General features: G+C 46.7%; 1 protein-coding gene across 8 annotated transcripts in view; it reads right to left on the bottom strand.

Annotated features, from left to right (window-relative positions):
• The window catches only part of ANAPC10 (anaphase promoting complex subunit 10), a 497,529-nt gene that overhangs the window by 143,653 nt on the left and 334,112 nt on the right, over positions 1–19,764 (bottom strand). For all 8 annotated transcript variants that reach the window (XM_086962250.1, XM_086962247.1, XM_086962244.1 and 5 more), the window contains one exon: positions 16,171–16,291. In XM_086962250.1, the coding sequence (XP_086818376.1) occupies positions 16,171–16,291 (121 nt within the window). The remainder of the gene's footprint in view (positions 1–16,170; positions 16,292–19,764) is intronic.

Genomic DNA, 19,764 nt, shown 5'->3' with positions numbered 1-19,764 from the left:
CGGTGTCCTCGCCTCAGTTCTTCAGGAAGCTGCCTCTACCAGCACCCACCAGCGAAGCGGCACCCGCGGAGCGGGTGCGGCGAGAGGTGGGCTGGGAGGCTGATGCGCTGTTTGGCTGGTGCGTGACCACTAGAGTGAAGCCTTCCGCTTGGATTGCAGAGTAGGTAGGTGTCCCACAAGGTGGAGGGAGAGGGGCGCTTTTAGCGGACTTGGATGGGCGGGGGGCGGGCCAGCAGGGAGAGCGGACCGGAAGCTCTTCCTTGGTCTTGCAGGGACTTCTGGGAAATGAAGTCCCCGCACGCTCGCAGCCCCGCTGGTCCCTCGCGCCCCTTACCGCCTTGCTGTCTTGCTGCCGGTGTCCTCGCCTCAGTTCTTCAGGAAGCTGCCTCTACCAGCACCCACCAGCGAAGCGGCACCCGCGGAGCGGGTGCGGCGAGAGGTGGGCTGGGAGGCTGATGCGCTGTTTGGCTGGTGCGTGACCACTAGAGTGAAGCCTTCCGCTTGGATTGCAGAGTAGGTAGGTGTCCCACAAGGTGGAGGGAGAGGGGCGCTTTTAGCGGACTTGGATGGGCGGGGGGCGGGCCAGCAGGGAGAGCGGACCGGAAGCTCTTCCTTGGTCTTGCAGGGACTTCTGGGAAATGAAGTCCCCGCACGCTCGCAGCCCCGCTGGTCCCTCGCGCCCCTTACCGCCTTGCTGTCTTGCTGCCGGTGTCCTCGCCTCAGTTCTTCAGGAAGCTGCCTCTACCAGCACCCACCAGCGAAGCGGCACCCGCGGAGCGGGTGCGGCGAGAGGTGGGCTGGGAGGCTGATGCGCTGTTTGGCTGGTGCGTGACCACTAGAGTGAAGCCTTCCGCTTGGATTGCAGAGTAGGTAGGTGTCCCACAAGGTGGAGGGAGAGGGGCGCTTTTAGCGGACTTGGATGGGCGGGGGGCGGGCCAGCAGGGAGAGCGGACCGGAAGCTCTTCCTTGGTCTTGCAGGGACTTCTGGGAAATGAAGTCCCCGCACGCTCGCAGCCCCGCTGGTCCCTCGCGCCCCTTACCGCCTTGCTGTCTTGCTGCCGGTGTCCTCGCCTCAGTTCTTCAGGAAGCTGCCTCTACCAGCACCCACCAGCGAAGCGGCACCCGCGGAGCGGGTGCGGCGAGAGGTGGGCTGGGAGGCTGATGCGCTGTTTGGCTGGTGCGTGACCACTAAAGTGAAGCCTTCCGCTTGGATTGCAGAGTAGGTAGGTGTCCCACAAGGTGGAGGGAGAGGGGCGCTTTTAGCGGACTTGGATGGGCGGGGGGCGGGCCAGCAGGGAGAGCGGACCGGAAGCTCTTCCTTGGTCTTGCAGGGACTTCTGGGAAATGAAGTCCCCGCACGCTCGCAGCCCCGCTGGTCCCTCGCGCCCCTTACCGCCTTGCTGTCTTGCTGCCGGTGTCCTCGCCTCAGTTCTTCAGGAAGCTGCCTCTACCAGCACCCACCAGCGAAGCGGCACCCGCGGAGCGGGTGCGGCGAGAGGTGGGCTGGGAGGCTGATGCGCTGTTTGGCTGGTGCGTGACCACTAGAGTGAAGCCTTCCGCTTGGATTGCGGAGTAGGTAGGTGTCCCTTAGGATTTGTGCTAGAAAACTACACAACCAAATCTGCAGAGTACCTTGATTCCGGACAACATGAATGGCAGCCGCAAAGGGTTTTGGCTAACGAAAGTACAGCGGGACCATGCAAATGGTAGAATGAGCTACATAAATGTACATAACAGAACACTAGTATAACCAGCTTTAAAAAGCATTGTAGTGTTTATTTAAAATTTTCATACCAATAGATGCAAATTGATGGCCTTCATATTGTATTGGCATTCAAGCTCATAATTACTATTTCTGTAAGTAATTTTATCTCAGAGTTCCATAAACGTACCAATCTTTAACTTGAAAAATTAGCCACTTCATTATAATCTTCGATAAAGAAGTTGACATCATCTGCAAAGTGGCAGAAATGACATTTTACCCATCTCAAATTACACCCATCTCGCGTACAAACGGGCGGGTTCCACACTATTCTAAATAGTTTAAAAACTGAAGTGTGTTTACAACAGGTTAAAGTTCAAGGAAGGATCATCACGCGACTCTGTAACAAGGTGCTAATTATGCCATTGCCATCTATACAAAGCTGTAATGAGATCTAACGTGTAGTAAAACACTCACACACAGTTATCTCTGGGTTTAAACTCCACAATAATAAATATATAGCTTAGAATAGAAGAAGTCATACCAAAATTTGGCCTCCGACAAATTGTTGTCTAAGAAGCCCAAACCCTTCCTTCCAAAAAACCAAAACCTAACACTGCGAGACGTTGTGCCTACAAAAACGTCACCATCATTTATTATTGCGAAACGCCACAGCCTGCAGGTGAGACACAGCCAATAGCGCTAGAGAGAACCAGTTATTGCCTGAGCGCCCTAAAATATTGACAATTGCTTACTTTATTCAGATTCAATATTAAAGCCAGCTGGGGGTTCTCATGTGTGGATCGCTCGAAAGATAAACGAAAATGTACATTAACGGGATACGAATCCATCCGAGTTGTGATGAAAAGAAAACTATAAACTATATTGGTGTAACCTATTGTCACATTTAATAAATACAAAGCATACTTGTGACCCAATGTTGTGTAAAAACAATCCTAAAACTAGAAGAACAAGCAGTTCATACATAGAGTGCTAGCTCTTTTGGCCACGCCAAAATAAGGACGACAACGGATGCCCGTGGACATTCTGTGAGCGCGTGTCTGAGAGGGCTCACAACAGTCATGGCGCACATATTCGGCTCTCGTGGGATAATCAGGAATTGAGGCTTAACCTCGATGAACATTAGTGTTACTGAAACCCGATTAAAAGCAAAAGTGGGGCTGGCAGGTTGTTTCCAGAATGAGGCATAACATAGTGCAATTAAACAATGGCCATTGGCACTTTTTACAAGGTTCCATGATACCACTGCCCAGAATGTACACAGCATTGAAGAAACAGTATTTATTTTTTCATCACTAGCTTTAAAACCAGGGGCAATTCCAGGGCCACTCGTTTACTCAAGTCTACATCCACAATTATCTCCAGCAGACACACAACACTCATAAAACACCAAGCGTAAACTTTTAGTTCATCGCCTGCTAAATATGTATTGACACGTCATAAACTTGCATCTGCGTGAACCTGAACGAAAGCAAAACACTATCTGTTGGGGCAGCTGCTGGACAGAAGGCAGCACTTATGTTCTACTGACTACAGGGGGCGCCAGCCCATCACAGAACTCCTTGTAGATCGACTGGGGCTGAACAAAACTCACTAGAACAAGTGCAGTGCTCGGATTACAGATATGATTGGTACCTCTGCACCCAGCTCCCACAAAGTACGCTTAAAACAGTTTGTAAAGGGAGGATACACCAAAAAAACCTTCACAAAAAATTGCAGTTCTTTTAGGATTAACGGTACCACGGAGAGTCGTTCATTCACATTAGTGGTGAACGGTCTGTGAAGGTTTGAAGTGCCCTCTCATATTCTTCGAATGCAAACCAAGCATTTCAACTTCATATACTAGGCTTGCACATAAAAATAAGAATAGAATAGACAGATTGTTACCAGTAGGAGCTGTGGGGAAAGGTCACAATTAACTTCACAATTAATCATCACCTTTTAGTAAGTATATGTAGAAGCACTTACTGGGCAGATCGCGGTCATGTCACAAAACTGTATCCAATCCCATGCCTGGACCATGCATGGTGCTCTCATTACAGAGTGGTCGCTTAATGAGAGCAAAATGACGAACGAGCTACCTTGTAGCTACGAAAAGAAGATAATATGCCTCCGTGTTCTACAGAAGACAGAGGCATCATGGACCCTGGGGGACAAACAGCTGGCCTGAGACTTGAAAACAAGGACCATTACGTGGAATTGTATAAAATATCTACTTCTAGGGGACTAGATGCTTCCGAATGAACGTGTCCTGTAAAGAAAACCCACTTGTCCCATGGCTGGATGGTCCTACATACATACAACAAATTAAAACCCCAGTTCTACCTGGAAATGGGATTAAAAATTAACATCAAGGAAAAATTCCTAAGACTCCGACTGGGGGTTGGTCCCTTTAAACAATTTCTGCCGCCTTGGGAAAAAAAGGATGGAGCTCAACAGTGTCGTTTATGCGGCAGCGGTGTTGAGGATGCAATTCATGTTATATGCATCTGCATTAGGTTAAAAGACATAAGGGTCACCCTATTAAAACCAGCATTCAATCAATACGGAGCCAGAACATGTAGACAAGCGCTAATGTTGTGCTTTAACCCGGATCTGATGCAGCTAAACTGCCGGCTAATGAAATTCCTCGATTTAACCGCAAAAAGAATAAAATGTGGGAAAGAGCAGCAAAAAGACTAATCTGCATATGAACTGAATGGATCGTAACAAGAATAACCATACTCAAAATAATATTAGTAATAAGCAAAGCTAATGTATAGAATGTTTTAATAATTTGTACTATTTTAATATGATGTTAAACTTTTTATTATAGATCAATTTTATCACAAGAATTTTTTTTATCTTTTGTATGCAACGATTTTAATTAATTGAGCATAATAAAATAAACTAAACTAAAACACTTGTCCCATTTGATGCCATGCAATGAGGCGACACATATATCAGACCTTTGATAACATCCTCTCTGATTATGCTAGGGCTCGCATAAGGTCAGTGTTTAGATTCTAGCAAAGCTCCGATTATTCACTTTACCCAAAAGACCCAGTTATTTGAAATCTTTAAATAATCCCATGCTCTGCTTTTGCATAGGCTCTGTTTACGAATTGATTGAGTTTAGTCTAGTTTTCTTACCACAGTAGGGCTCTGAATAGGTTAGTGTTTGTGTTATGTTACAGTCCTGATTACGGCACAGTTCAGGATACCCCACTGTTCTCTTTCCTACTTTAGTTTCCGAGGAAACATCTGTGGATTGCTTTGGCAGATTTACCTTTAAGCGTTTGCATACCAAGTGCTATTTCAATGAGTGGATATTTTAACTTTAAACTCCTGAATGTCCTGTCAAAGTGTTATGGGCTATCAACACAAGTAAGCTCGTCTTACACTTGCAAATATTGGTGTTTCACACATAAAAGGATTTAGTAGCATGAACATTTCCTTGTGAGGCAAACTACTCATAGGTGCTGGAAGTAGATGGGAAGTGGTTGTGCCAAGGTTGAAGTGTCCTCTAAATGTGTGCAAACTCACACACCTACAGGGCCAACTCCTCTCCAATCCCTTCCCTCCTAGGCAAGGAATTTACTTCTGACGAGGCCAGGAGTAAAACGTTATCAAGTATTAGAACGAAATGCCTCCATGGGGGGAGTGGGGTGTGCTAATTCCTCCATAGAAAAAATAAATACAAATTTGAACATGAAAATTAGCATATGGTCAGCAGAGTTTTGAAGAAGCAAATATACACATGTTTTGCTCATGCGAAAATGGCGTCAAACAGATGTTTACTAGGAGTATGTTTTGAAACATGCAACTTTGGTTTGCCTCCTCTGTAAACTCATGCACATTTTTAAAATTCTAAGTTGTACACGTCCCATATTGATTTACACAAATGTACAATTATTATTATTTTAATATTGTCATGCATCAAACATGCTTAATTAAACGATATTTTAGAGAAATAGTATTTAAAGTGGTCATGAAAGAAATCACAACAGTTTAGCAAATCTGTCTGCCACCTTTGTCCTCCCCCTCCACGTCCCCCCACCCGATTACAAGTCCATTTGGGTATACGGTTTGCTTTAAAAATAAAATCACCAATCTTGCTTCCATTCTACTGCATACATTTCTAAAAAATAAAGGAGCATTCTGGGAGCATTATAGTGTACACATTTGAATGTTGGGAACACTGTTATTAACGCAAGCTGAGCTTACAGTTCCCCGTGTTACTCTAGAGCGCTCAACTACACAGTAAAGGTGTTGCGTTAAAGAACATCTAAGACATATGTATGCATATCTTGCCCTTAGCAGCTGACAATCTTCTTTCCCACAACCATACAGTAGCACTGCAAACTAGATGCCAAAGGGTTTTTGGTGCATGGGGTTGAGCATAAGCATCCAGTGGACAACATAAACATAAAGACTATGTGTCCTTGTCCCCAAATAATGTTTCCTGGGTGTGGGAAGGATAAAAAATCCACGCCCCTGTGTTCTAATCTATTAACCTACTGAAAAAAATCTAGAGTGTCCCTATGGCATATATCTAGTGGACAGCTGATCTAGTCCAGAAGAATCTATGCATCCAAGGTCGGAATTGAGAAAAACCCTATTCTTTGGGTCAACCTAACAACCACAAATACCGTGAACTTACTCATATGTAGGTAAAATAACAAAATAGTACGTAAATCAATAACGTTGGCAATTTATAAACACAATTTGACAGAACACAAGGTGTGCAAGTGAACAAAGACGTCTTGGCAAGATTGTTATAAAACATACATACATATGTTTATTCTGCTTCATGCAGTTATATTTGAAGTCAATGACAATTACATACATACATAAAAATCAATACATCATAATATTCATCAAGAAAATATTAAACATGAATGTGTAAACCTTTTTTTAAAATATTTTCTTGATGAATATTATGATGTATTGATTTGTATGTATGTATGTAATTGTCAGAGTACGAATATAACTGCATGAAGCAGAACATATATGTTTTATATTTTTTAACTACAATCTTGCGAAGACGTCTTTGTTCACTTGCACACCTTGTGTTCTGTCAAATTGTGTTTATAAATTGCCAACATTATTGATTTACGTACTCTATTGTTATTTTACCTACATATGAGTAAATTCACGGTATTTGTGGTTGTTAGGTTGACCCAAAGAATAGGGTTTTTCTCAATTCCGACCCTGGATGCATAGATTCTTCTGGACTAGATCAGCTGTCCACTAGATATATGCCACAGGGACACTCTAGATTTTTTTCAGTATCTTTTCCGCTGGTCCCATAATTGCTACCTAAGGCGGCCTCCTGCTTTTTCTCTAATCTATTAACAAAGCCAGCCCCTCGACTCCCCGGGTGCTCTGCTACCCAGATTAAGGATCACCAGCCAAAGTTTAGATGTAAATTTAGAGATGGTGGAAAGCCGCAAGCGATATTTGCAACATTCTGTGCCTAAGCATGAATAATCTATGCCAGTAAATGCTTTGAACTCAGTGCAAGCACTTTGATTAACCCCTTCACTGCGGCGGCTATTCCGCCGCAGTGCTGAGGGGGCGGGGCGGAAGAGCGGCGGGCGCATACTGGTGACGGAATCGCTCAGTCACCAGCCGCGGTTGCGCTGTGCTCATGTCACGGCACCGCCCGCTCAATAGAACGTTCAGCGCAGGCGCGGAATCCGTGCAGCGCAGGCGTTCCTAGTGGGCCGTGACGGAACCGCTCCGTCATCAGCACAGCGCAACCGCGGCTGATGACTGAGTGGTTCCGTCACCAGCAGGGGAGGGGTTAAAATACTTCATTTCAGAGGAAACCAGTATGCATTGTGTAGGACTGCTCTGAGTGATCATCAGGTTTGAACTTGCATAGGTCCGTTTCAATTCAAAAAGCATTGCAATAAAAACGATGCCTCATTGCGTGCCATGTGTGAAGTGAATCTCTGAGCTCTGTTCAGTTACTTCAGCTAAATCTGCTTTTGGACATTTCAGGGAAGGACCCAAAAACCTTATTCTCAGGCTCAAAACAGCTTCCAAAAGGGTGCATTTAAAGCACAGATATATGGCAAATGACCAGGAGAGGAAAACCACAAACCTCTAAAGTGCCACCTCCCAAGATTTCCAGTGTTGGAATGGAAATGTCCCTTACATGGTAAACATGTGTATTCTCTTGCCCTGAGTGCTCAACTGTAGGCGAATCGGACTTACTTTTGGCCCTGTTGTCACACTAATCTCGCATGAACAGAGGTCTAAGCGTCTTACTGACAATGCAAGGTCTAGGATCTGTCCTGTGACCTCAAGGGGCACATTAAGCATCCACTACAATTAAACAGTGGACTACTGTCCCTGTCCTGTGTGCCACAAATAGCTTGGTGGTGGTAGCAAAACGTTTTTATGTGATTCTGTACTGTGACCATTTCTTTTTAACTGTTTCAGTGAGTGTGACCTACTGACTAACATGTAACGTTTCACTATTATGTGACACCCAGTGCCTTGCTCCGATATCTTGTTCGCAAGTGGTTTTACACGGACTGTGACCTATATTGGAGTGGGATGGGGGGGTTATATATCACATATATGTATTTTTTTTTACCAACTTGAGGAGCGGAGGGTCTGTCTAAAAGCATAGAGCCGCCCTGTGTCCTGAGAAAGGGAAGAAGTGCGTCAGATCCTGCAGGAAGTGAGACTATCCAGGAGGAGGGGCCAGCGTTTTCCCAGCAAGGAGAACTACAGAGAAAGAGGATGACCCGAGAGTGTGTTGCCAGATGAGGGCTGTGAAAATGTCCACGGCCTCTGCGCAGTTAATTAAGCTGTACCAAGTTGCATCAGAAATTGGTCAACTGGAGATAGCTGCGGGTTTGATCGACTGGTAATGCCACCGCCGACGAGAAGCAAAGGCCAGTGTCACTGCTGGGCGGGTAGCTGGATCTGCCCTGGGGTACCCCTGCCAAAGAATGCTTGAAAAGCAAGGTCACCACAATCTCGGTCAAAATCTACACGGAATATAAAATCCTAACAGGCAAACTATTGCTGGTAGTGGCTCCTAGACCACACTGAACCATATGCACTAAATGAAATAAGGTGGAAAAAGAATCCAAAAATACCGTTTTCATTGGCCGGTCCTAATATCATGGATAATGCTTCAAAAATGTGACTACAGACATCGATCAAAATATTAAAATATGAAGTGGTCATCGACATAAATTCAATATAAACATGCCATAATATTACACTTCTATAATGTAACAATAATCCCCCTTTCGAGGGGAGGAGCTTCGCGGGGAACCAAGATGGCCGCGTAAGCTCGGAGCTCCGCGGACCCTCCGATCCTCCGCAAATATCCTGACCGAAATCCTGATCCATGTTGGTGGATTCTACTTGTTGACGGGTCACTGAGGCGGGAGCCGCTTTCCGCCTCCAAATTGGTGGTTCCTACGCTGAGCTACGTCGAGTGGAACTCCGTGCCAGGGATGTGCCATTGTCTCCCCGATCTCCGTCACTCCGCACGACTGGAATGCGTAGTGGCTGCTTGAGGTCCCTGCTGGCGAAGTGCTTGTGGCTGAGGGGCTCACTATCATCGGCCTGGCCTAAATATCTGGCATCGACCCCTTTTCTTGGTTCGCTTGGCCCTGGCTTAGGCGGTGTGCCCCTTTGTTCTCATCGGACCCATCATGGCGGGCAGAGGGGACCCCGACAAGACGTCGAACAAAGGCGTTCGCGGCAAGACCCAGACACAACTGAACAGGATTGAGCGGTATGTTCAGCCGCGGACGCCACCTGCTGCGGTGGCCTCCGCTAAAGACCTTCCTTCGGCGGACTCGCTCGATGGGTCCGAGCCTACCCTCAGCGACATTATGGGGGCCATCGCGGGCATACGGTCCGAACTGCAGAAACAGCATGAGGTCTTGACTCACAAGGTGGACACTTTGGCAGTTGATCTCACCCTTATCAGGGCCGACCTGGGTAAGACTAATGACCGTGTGAAGTCGTTGGATATCAAAACCTCTAGCCTAACCACCGATGTCTCGGACCTGCAGACTGAGGTCCGGACTTTGCGGTTGACTGCTGATCACTTCTCCAGGAGGCTGGAGGATTTTGAGGGACGTGCCAGGCGGCAGAATGTCCGAATCATTGGTGTTCCAGAAGGCTCAGAGGAAGCGGCAGTGGACCTTTTTGTGGAGGAACTGGTACAGACACATCTAGCGCCTTCTGGCCTGAGTAATTTCTTCTCAGTGGTGCGCGCTCACCGTGTGCCGGGCGGCCCGCCGAAGTCGGGCATGGCGCCCAGACCCATCATTGCACGGCTCCTTAATTTTTGAGACCGGGATGCGATCCTACAGGCGTCCAGAAGGCATGGACCGCTTAAGTTCCAAAATTCTGAAGTGCATTTCTATCCTGATTTCACCAGGGCTGTTCAGAGACAGCGACAGAACTATGCGGGAGTGAAACGGCGACTGAGAGACATGGGCTTTAAGTACTCGATGTTGTTCCCTGCCAAGCTTCGGATTGAACATGATGGTCATGCCCTGTTCTTTGACGTCCCGGAAAATGTGAGCGACTGGCTGGACACTCTGCCGCAACGCCAGGAAGACCACGGCGAACACACTGGAGGCGCGACTGGTGGTTCTGATCAATGAGACTTGTCTCTACTGCAAGGACTTTGGCGGTTGGTGGCCCTGCTATATGTGACTGTCGATACTATTATTGCGTTGACTTTGCCAATTCTCCTGTCGTTTACAGGGAGGGTGGCGGGAGGTGTTCGTGGGGATTCCTTACTCCTCTGGGGGCTTCTCGTAGACTAGTTAATGGGGCGACAGGCACACTGCTGGTTGGGGGGGCTCTTTAGTCTGATGCAGGGGTGCAGGGTGGGGGGTGGGACTGGGCAAGTTTATTCGTTTGATTGTTCTTTCTTTCTTCCTTTTCTTAGGCAATGGGTCATGTACACTGCTGAGTTTCACTTGCTGTTGAGGATTGTTGGGGTTGGGTGGGGCGGGCGGCACGATGATGGGGGGTAGGAAACTACGAGTACTCAGTTGGAATGTTAATGGGCTGGGTGACCGTATCAAGAGAGGGGTTGTGATTCAACTGCTTAAACGCCACATGCCTGATGTTGTCCTTCTACAGGAGACGCACTTAGTTGGGAACACGTGCAAAGCACTCAACCGTAAAGGGTATAAGATGGTGGCCCACTCCGGGTTCTCTTCGGGCTTTCGGGGGCGGGTGTCCTTGTACGTACGTCCCTTCCGCTTGAGATAGATGTCACCATGATTGATGAGAGAGGGCGTTACGCTGCAGTGGCGGGGAGATGGGAAGGGCGTGCCCTGACGTTACTTTCGGTTTACGTTCCCCCAGGCCTACAGTCTAGTACTTTCCAAGACCTTGGTGACGCCATTTTAACTTTGCCTGCTGGTTTGTTGGTTGTGGGGGGTGATTTCAACTCAGTTTGTTCTGGCTCCTTGGACCGACATCCGCCTAGAGACCTCCGGAGTTCCCAATTGTCGTTGCCATCCTTCCTCGAGTCCATGGGCTTAGTGGATAGCTGGCGGCTCTTACACCCTACGCTCCGCCATTTCTCCTTCCTTTCCGGTGCACATGGTAGTCTTTCTCGTATAGACTATGTTCTCACCCTAGCAGCACACGCGCCTGCCGTGTCTGAGGCCCGATTTTTGGCGCGGGGCATTTCCGACCACTCCCCGTTATGGGTTTCATTTGATTTTGACATCGTCCTGTCGGACCGACCGGTGGTGGTTAACCCGTGGGATTTCCGCAATCCCAAAACTCGCACTCTCCTAGCCAAGGCTATCGACCTTTACTTTTCTGAAAATGAGGGATCGGTTGGCTCGGCCGCGACTCTGTGGGAGGCATTTAAGACTGTTTTGAGGGGCGAGGCTTTCGCTCTTATAGCGGAGGCCCGTAGAGTCAGAGATGCCGACTTGGTACGTATCGAGGAGGAGGTTATGAGCCTTGACTCCCAGTTGGGGCCCGAACCCGACCCCGCCCTCCTACATGCCCTTTCCCTCAAACAGTCTGAATACCACGATCTTGCCACGAATGCTGCCCTGGCCTTGGCTAAGGAACAGCAAGGTCGTATCTACGACGTGGGTGACAAGGCTGGGAAGTTGCTGGCCTGGTTGGACAGGAGGGAGGTGGCCGGCCGCGTCGTGCCCGAGATTTTGGGCGATGACGGGGTTGCTGTCTCTGACCCCAGTGCCATTGCCGAGTCTTTTGCTGATTACTTTCGGGGTGTCTACACCTCTACTTCGGACCGTTCCGAGGTTGACTCGACAACGCTTCTCTCGGCCGTTGACCTTCCCTGTCTCTCTGAGGAAGACCGTGACGACTTGGATAGAGACATATCTGCCGACGAGATTGCTCTTGCGATCCATTCGTTGCGGTCGGGTAAGGCACCTAGTCCCAACGGCATCCCGGTCGAATTGTATAAGATTCGGCCAGACGTGGTTTCCCCGCACTTGCGTACTATGTTTTTGGAAGCGCGAGACGCTGGCCTTCTTCCCCTTGACCAGAGGTTGGCCACCATTGTGGTCATCCATAAGGAAGGGAAGCCGAGAGACATGTGTCGCTCTTATCGTCCCATCTCTCTCCTGAATGTCGAGCCTAAGATCCTTGCCAAGCTACTCGCCAATCGACTGATTGGAGTTATTGGCGACTTAGTGCATCCGGACCAGTCGGGCTTTATTCCTCACCGCAACACTGCCCTCAACTTGCGTCGACTCCACGGCGCCCTGGCTAGGGCCCATACCCTAGAGGAACCGGCGGTCCTCGCTTCTCTTGACGCCACAATGGCCTTTGACTCTCTTGAGTGGAGTTACCTCTGGGCAGTGTTGACGAAGCTCGGTTTTGGCCCGGTGTTCGTGAGTTGGGTGAAACTTCTTTACGCTAGTCCACTGGCTAATGTCACTGTCAATGGCCGTCTATCGGCGCCTTTTGCCCTTCACAGAGGAACCAGACAGGGTTGCCCCTTGTCGCCTCTTTTGTTTGCCCTTGCTCTTGAGCCGCTCGCGGCCATGTTGCGCACGCACCCTGATCTGCACGGCATAACCTGGGCCCCCGGCTTCGAGGACAGGGTTTCCCTCTATGCCGACGATATTCTGCTCTACTTAACCTCCCCCTGCAAGTCACTCATCGTGGCATACGACGTACTCAGACTCTTTGGACGGTACTCTGGCCTAGTTATTAACTGGGCCAAGTCCTCCCTGTACGTCTTAAAAGGGGACACGCCGCGCCTCCCCAGAGGCTGCAACATCCAGGTGGCCGGACAGGGTTTCAAGTACTTAGGGATTTACATCTCCAGGAGTTCGAAGGCGCGATATGACCATAACTTGCTCCCTCCTCTCCAGCGTCTCCGGCGTGATGTGGAGAGTTGGCGCAAGCTTCCGCTCTCCCTGCTTGGCCGTGCGGCATTATTTAAGATGATGTCTTTGCCCAGGTTCCTTTATGCTTTGCAGAACACCCAAGATCCGATTCCGGCCCGCTACTTTAGGGAGATTGAGAGCCTTCAACGTGCCTTGCTCTGGGACGGTCGCCCCCGCGTTGCTGTCACGAAGCTCACGCTTCCGTGGTACGACGGGGGCATAGCACTGCCGGACGTGCGTAGGTATTACTGGGCCTCCCAACTGGCGGCTATTAACCACGGTCTCTACGGTCCGGTGAACAGCCCCGGCTACGCCATGGATAGATGGCTCCTGGGCGGTGGTAATTATTACCGGGCCCTATACTCGAGGTCTTTGGATGGGCGGATGTCGGGTCCAACGAAGACAGCGGTCCACATCTGGCGGGCGATCACCAAGGCGCAGGGCTGGCAGGGCAGGCTGACCAGATTCACCCCTCTGTATGACTCTGATATTTTGGGCAGGATGTGGCACACCAAGGGCTTCGATAAATGGGACCTCATAGGCATCTCCAGGGTGGACGATATGATCTCTAAGGGCGAAATCAAGACCTTTCTTCAGTTGCAGGCTGAATACCAGTTGGGCAGCTCGGAGTCCTTCCGCTACGCCCAGCTGCGGCACGCGCTGCTCTCTGCCAAACCGACGGAGGGGGCGATTCCAGAGAGCTCCCCCTTGGAAGACCGGGTGTTGGATGGCCATATGCCTGATAGTGCTATCTCATTGTCATATAAAAAATTAATCAATGTCCGCACCGACCTTCTCCTTGGAGTGCGTGATCAGTGGGTGAGTGATGGCCTAGAGATCGACGATGAGGATTGGCAGAGCGCAGTGTCCTCCCCTAAAGAGGTCGCCATCTCCTCTCGTCTTAGGCTGGTGCAATTCAAGATCCTGCACAGAGTGTATGTGACTGGCCCCCGGCTTGTGCGTATGGGATACTCGCCCGACGGACTTTGTTGTCGAGGCTGTGGTGCCCTTGCTACCTTCCTGCACATTCTATGGGAATGCCCCGTCATAGCCTCCTACTGGAGGAGGGTGCACCGGATTATGAGTGAGGTGACTGGGGTGGTGGCGAATGCAGAAGCTCGGAGGTGTCTCCTCAACGTCTGGGAACCATCTGATCACAACACGGCGCAGACCCAGTGGGTGACCCTGGGTAACATGGTGGCCAAGCGGGACATCGCGCAAAAGTGGGGTGCTGCCACGGCTCCCCTTGTGGTACAGTGGAAAGCCAACATGGATTGGTGTATGTTCCGGGAAAAGACGGTCTATGTTGTCAGGGGTAGGCCCCAGAAATGGACTAAAGTGTGGGGAGCCTGGAACGCTTACCGGGGTGATGTATGCCTGCCGCCTGAGCCTGTTTCTCTGGATGAACATATGTCACCATAGCCTGTGACACCAACTGTGACACATTGAACTGTTTGATCCTGTTTCTCCTCCTCCCTTCTAATATCCTGTTTCGCTCTCCTGTATTAGTGACTCAATGCTTGCTCTCCCCTGCCCGCTACCAATACCTTGACAGATTTCTCTACTCCATTGCCACTCTTTAGCGCCGCTTGGCGTTTCTATTTTCTTCGTTTCTGTTCTCTTCTAATATAAAATATAAAAACAACCTCCATTGTTGTGTTGCGAATGTTTTTGCACTATTGCGCTCCTGATTCACCATGCTGCTTGCCTCCGGGATGTTAGGCTGAATAGCTGTGTGCTCTTTCAAATAAAGGTTTTAAAATTTTTTTAAAAAAATTATAATAATCCCCCTTTCCTGCTTCAAAGCACAAAGTAGCATAAGCAGGCAAAGCCTTTGTGTAGTGTCCCTCACAATAGGTTAGTCTCCAGCCTAGAGCACCCACAACAGAGGCATAAAGAGCTGTGAGGTTTCTGCACTAAAAGTGTGATCAAGAAAGACAAAACACTTGGCATCACCTACAGAGCCACGTCAACCTACACAATAGGTTCTTTTGAGTCAACCTGCAACATAGAATCTGCAGTTCCTCTCCTCGCCCCTACAATCGACCAAAGGCGGTGCTTCGGGAAGTCTAATCAGCAGCCCTTTGCTAACAAAGTCTTCAATGAACTGGTAAAAGGAGTCCTGTCGTCATCCTCTTCACACCAGTGTCTGCATCCCTACCCTTCAGCCACTAGAATGCACTTCCACTGTCTTGGAAGTTGTCCTCGCTCTCCATCTTGTACATTATTTGCTCCTGTATTTTCTCACATTGCTAGGATCTTGAGACTATTTCCTTTGAGTGCAGCCTAAAGCATGATATTTCTTGAAATATACTTCTAGTCATTACTTTTTTCGCTTCCAGTCCTTATGCTGATCAACTGACCTGGCTGGAGTGGCTGTCTAGCAGGAGCCAAGCATAGGACAGACAGCTCTGCTAGCCTAATTCAAGTGCTAATCAAAAATATCTAATATAGCTCAATCTTCGCATGTTGATACTGTTGTTCTACAGTTCTCAAACTGCATGCTAACACAAAAATGTCATCTATATTTCTATAATCCGACAGGAAAAACTGACATTTAATGAAAACTCTCCCTTCTCTTTTATCCTCTGATTGCCTCCTCTCTCTCAGCACAACCTCATCTGACACATGCATGTTTTCCTTAATTTCTATTACTGAATTTCTGCAAATAGTCACGTCTCATTTACAAGATCACTACCTCTCCTCCTCTGAAAGTCATATCCCAGCAACCTAAAAATACCAACCTCTCTTCAACTTCATCTATTTATCCCACCAACGGTGAGCATGATCTCATGTACCCCTCCTCCCCCATGATTACAACTAACTTCTGTTATTTCATCCACCACGAAGAAACGTACACAAATGCATGGAATAGTTTGCTTAGGCACACACGACTAATCCCAGTAGCCAACAATACCCAATAATACTAGAATAACCACCAACAGTGGTTCTGAAGCGCTGGTCAGCGTAAAGCACTGGAACGTCTCGCTAGGGGTAGTAAGCACTATGTAGGTGCAGTTACAATTACAACAACAAATAATAAAACTTAAGAATAAGATGCAGGCAAGTCTAACCTACCCGAATCTCCTGAAGGTTGTGGAAATTGTTTCCCACTCTGACAGAGATTTTGCTGGGAGTGTAGCTTTCATCCGATTTATAGTCTGCATAAATACACAGGGTCTTTACAGTGGTCTTCCTTCTGAAAATCAAAAACAAGATTAGTATTCTTAGGAAGCAGGATTTTGTCCAAGGCTCATTCTGTATATGGGATATAACACCCAATGGATTAATTTAGATATAGACTATATTTATCAGTTAATGTTATTTGATTACTAAAAATAGATTACTGATTAGCAGTGACCTGCACCTAGAGCCATTTTAAAAAAGGTCTTTGAGAATAACTTATTTGAACAGTATAATCAGATTGATCGGAAAACAACTTTTTATAAACCCTAACCTTCAGTAAAAAATATGGAAGAATTACAAAACAAAATGAAAGGATTTTTAAGATATAAAACGTTTTACAAACCCTTTTTTCTTTATGGCAGTTACATGATGTTTTCATGGAGGAATTGAACATGGAGCCTCCCTGCTTCCCCAGTACTTATGAACTGAGTGATCTTTTGGTCATGTCATGCTAGCTCCTTTAGACTTTATCCAAAGTCGATCTTTGGCTGTAAATAGGAACATGGCCTCTGTTTTGACTATCAAAACAGCAATGCGGGTCCCACCTCCTGGAAGCCCCCCAAAGAAACGCCACAAAATCTGAAAGACCAGTTTTACATCAATAGGTCCCAACAACCAATTGAGGTAGAGGTAAAAATCATCAAGCCCTCCTCAAACGTTATACAACATGCAAATCAATACGAGGCCTTAAGTGCAGTGGCCCCCAAAACACAAAGAGCAACTGATACAGCATCGTCACAGAGCACAAAAAACATTGTAATGGAGAGGGAGCTGAAGCCTATGACAGGCTGATTCAGATCCCGGAACCTACACTTCCAAACAGCAAAGATAACATACTAACTTACTCGACTCAGTTGATAGCTGAAAGTGTAACCTTTCTTAATAACTCTCCAGCAAGGGTTAACCACGGCCAAAATACTGAGACCACACACTCAGAAGAAATTACAGATGCAGGATCAATATGGGACATCTTCTTAAAACATCTCAACTCGCACTAGAAGCATTGAATTACCAATCAAATAATATGGACGTCCAAGTGGACCTGTTAAATATTATGGCAACAACAATATCATGGATCGACCTAAAATTAGCTAACTTGAATAAGCTGATAACACGAGCCCAAGAATATACAAATTCCTTTAAAACAGACTGCGCTTGTGGGGCAACAATTGATAAACTAGTATCCATCCCAGAAATGCTCACCACTCTAATTGAAGATTTAAAATTACAAACAGCTCAAACAGTAAGCAATAGAATAAATGGGACAAATAAACAATGCATCAAAGAATAGATTACAAAAACAGTTTGTACAAATTTAATTCCAAATATAAATTCGGACCTAACAACTACCAACCAAAAAATTGAAATTACTGGAACCCTTGACAAGGAAAAGAACCAAGAAAACATTACAAAAACAGTCTGCACTAATTTAATTTCGAATATAAATTCGGACCCAACAAACACAAATCAAACAATTGAAACTACTGGAACCCCTGATAAGGAAAGGAAACAGGAGATTTGAACTAGTAATACAGAGTCAAAGCTCTCACGACGTATGAAGAAAAAATTTAAAAAACAAAAGTCCAGACAAAACACAAGGAACAGGGGTCAGTTCACGCATGTCCCTACAAAGGTTACAAACAATTCTCCTCAAACACAGGAAAGGCTAACATCAATCACATTTTATCTGATATTTACTAAAACCCAAAAACAAAATAAATCCTTGAATGAAGACTAGCACATAGATAAGGTTACATCAAGTCCACCAAAGCTGCAGGTCTTAACACGCACCGAAAATGGTAGTACAACAAAAGAAATCGTACAAATAATAAATTAACGGGTTAAAGATAAATCTGACTATGGGTCACCTAAGGAAATAATAGGATTAGGAACTAAAAATCAAAGAATCAGGCTTATTAACTCGGACCATGCAACAGAGGAGACACAGTTAAAAGATACAACATACACCGACACTCTGTCTAGAAGAACACCAACTCCCCTCTATGTTAGAAATAGGGTTAAAACAATTCTTCAACCGCAGTACAAATCAAAGGGGAGACATAATATTTTAAACAGGGGAAACTTACTACGGCTCCATCAACACATACCCGCATTGTCTCACACAAAATGTGAGGACATGGTCCGCATCCAATTTGAATCAAAAAAGGATGATACAGTGGGAGGAGGGTGGGAATGGAGGGGTTGTTTTTTCTTTCTTCTGTTCTTTCTGTTCATTCTTGCTTCAATATCAGCTCCATTTACACCTACATAGCAATCCTTAAGACGCGGCCGGCCCAGTTGGGTTGTAGGCGGCTTGCTGTGTTAACTTTAGCGGTCGATGCTCCCGATAGTCATGTATACACATTGGCACGGTCTTTGACCGACTTGTACTCGGGCTGGTGCAGATGGCTGTATGAGGTGCAATGCTCTTTTTTGTTGCTCAATAATAAAGATTTAATACTAAAAAAGGATGATACCAATAAAGAAGATGCCATAGTTACCTGGTTAAACCAACACAAGGCGGAAGCTGTGCTCAGAGAAAAAGACATCTTAAAAAACTGGGGCTTTGGGGTGAGTGCACCAGAACAAGAAAAGTACCCATCAATTCTTCAGGAGCCAGCAAATACAACAACAATGAATAGGAAAGAGTACTCACAAGGGATACTCTGAGGCACATCAAAAATACATGTAGACAATAACTACAAGAAATTAATCATATCAGTCAGGAGACAGGAGGACACAACTACAAGTAGGAGTGTAAAAGATGAAGGGTCACCAAGAATTCAAATGAACGATCAATTTAATAGGATAAGCCGAGAGCCACAAAGAAGCACTCAATATTCCTGATGTCCAAGGGGGCACACTAGATACCTTATGGTGTCAACAAGGGTCTCCAATTGTAAAACCTGTAACACCTGAATTGTTTAGTTTATTCCACATCAACTACAAATCGTTCTCCAATCTCAAAATGTGGAATGTGGCCGGAGTACGCAAAGCACTTAAACATGAAACTGTCACAAAAATTCTCCAGGAAGGAGACATTGTATGCCTACAAGAGACCTGAGCCACAGATTATGTACACCTTGAAGGCTATGCTGGCTTTCACGAACTAGCAACCAAAAACAATCGGTTTGGTAGACCCTCGGGGGCATTTTGATCTATGAAAACAGATGACAGTAAAGAGAGTAAAAGTAGAGTCTGATGCATTGCAAGCGATCATAATAGAGGGTGACAGGGTCAGAAAAGACAGTGCCCCTATCCTAGTTATAAACCTATATCTAAATACACAGGGTCCGAAAAAAATGGACGCCACTAAACACATCATAACACTAATAAAGGAAATCTTATACTCTAATGCGCTTTTGGCCAAAGTATTCGTAGGAGGTTTTAATCTGCATCACCTGGGAACAAATCAGAATGACAGGCTGGGTCTAACCAGCTCTGAAAGGGTTTTTAACTCCTTCCTAAAAAACAAAGACCTAAAAA

The sequence above is a fragment of the Lissotriton vulgaris genome, chromosome 3_1, assembly GCF_964263255.1.
Source record: "Lissotriton vulgaris chromosome 3_1, aLisVul1.2, whole genome shotgun sequence".
Taxonomy (NCBI): Eukaryota; Metazoa; Chordata; class Amphibia; order Caudata; family Salamandridae; genus Lissotriton; species Lissotriton vulgaris.
Note: the sequence above shows the minus strand (reverse complement) of the source record. Positions and strands in the feature narration are given on the sequence as shown.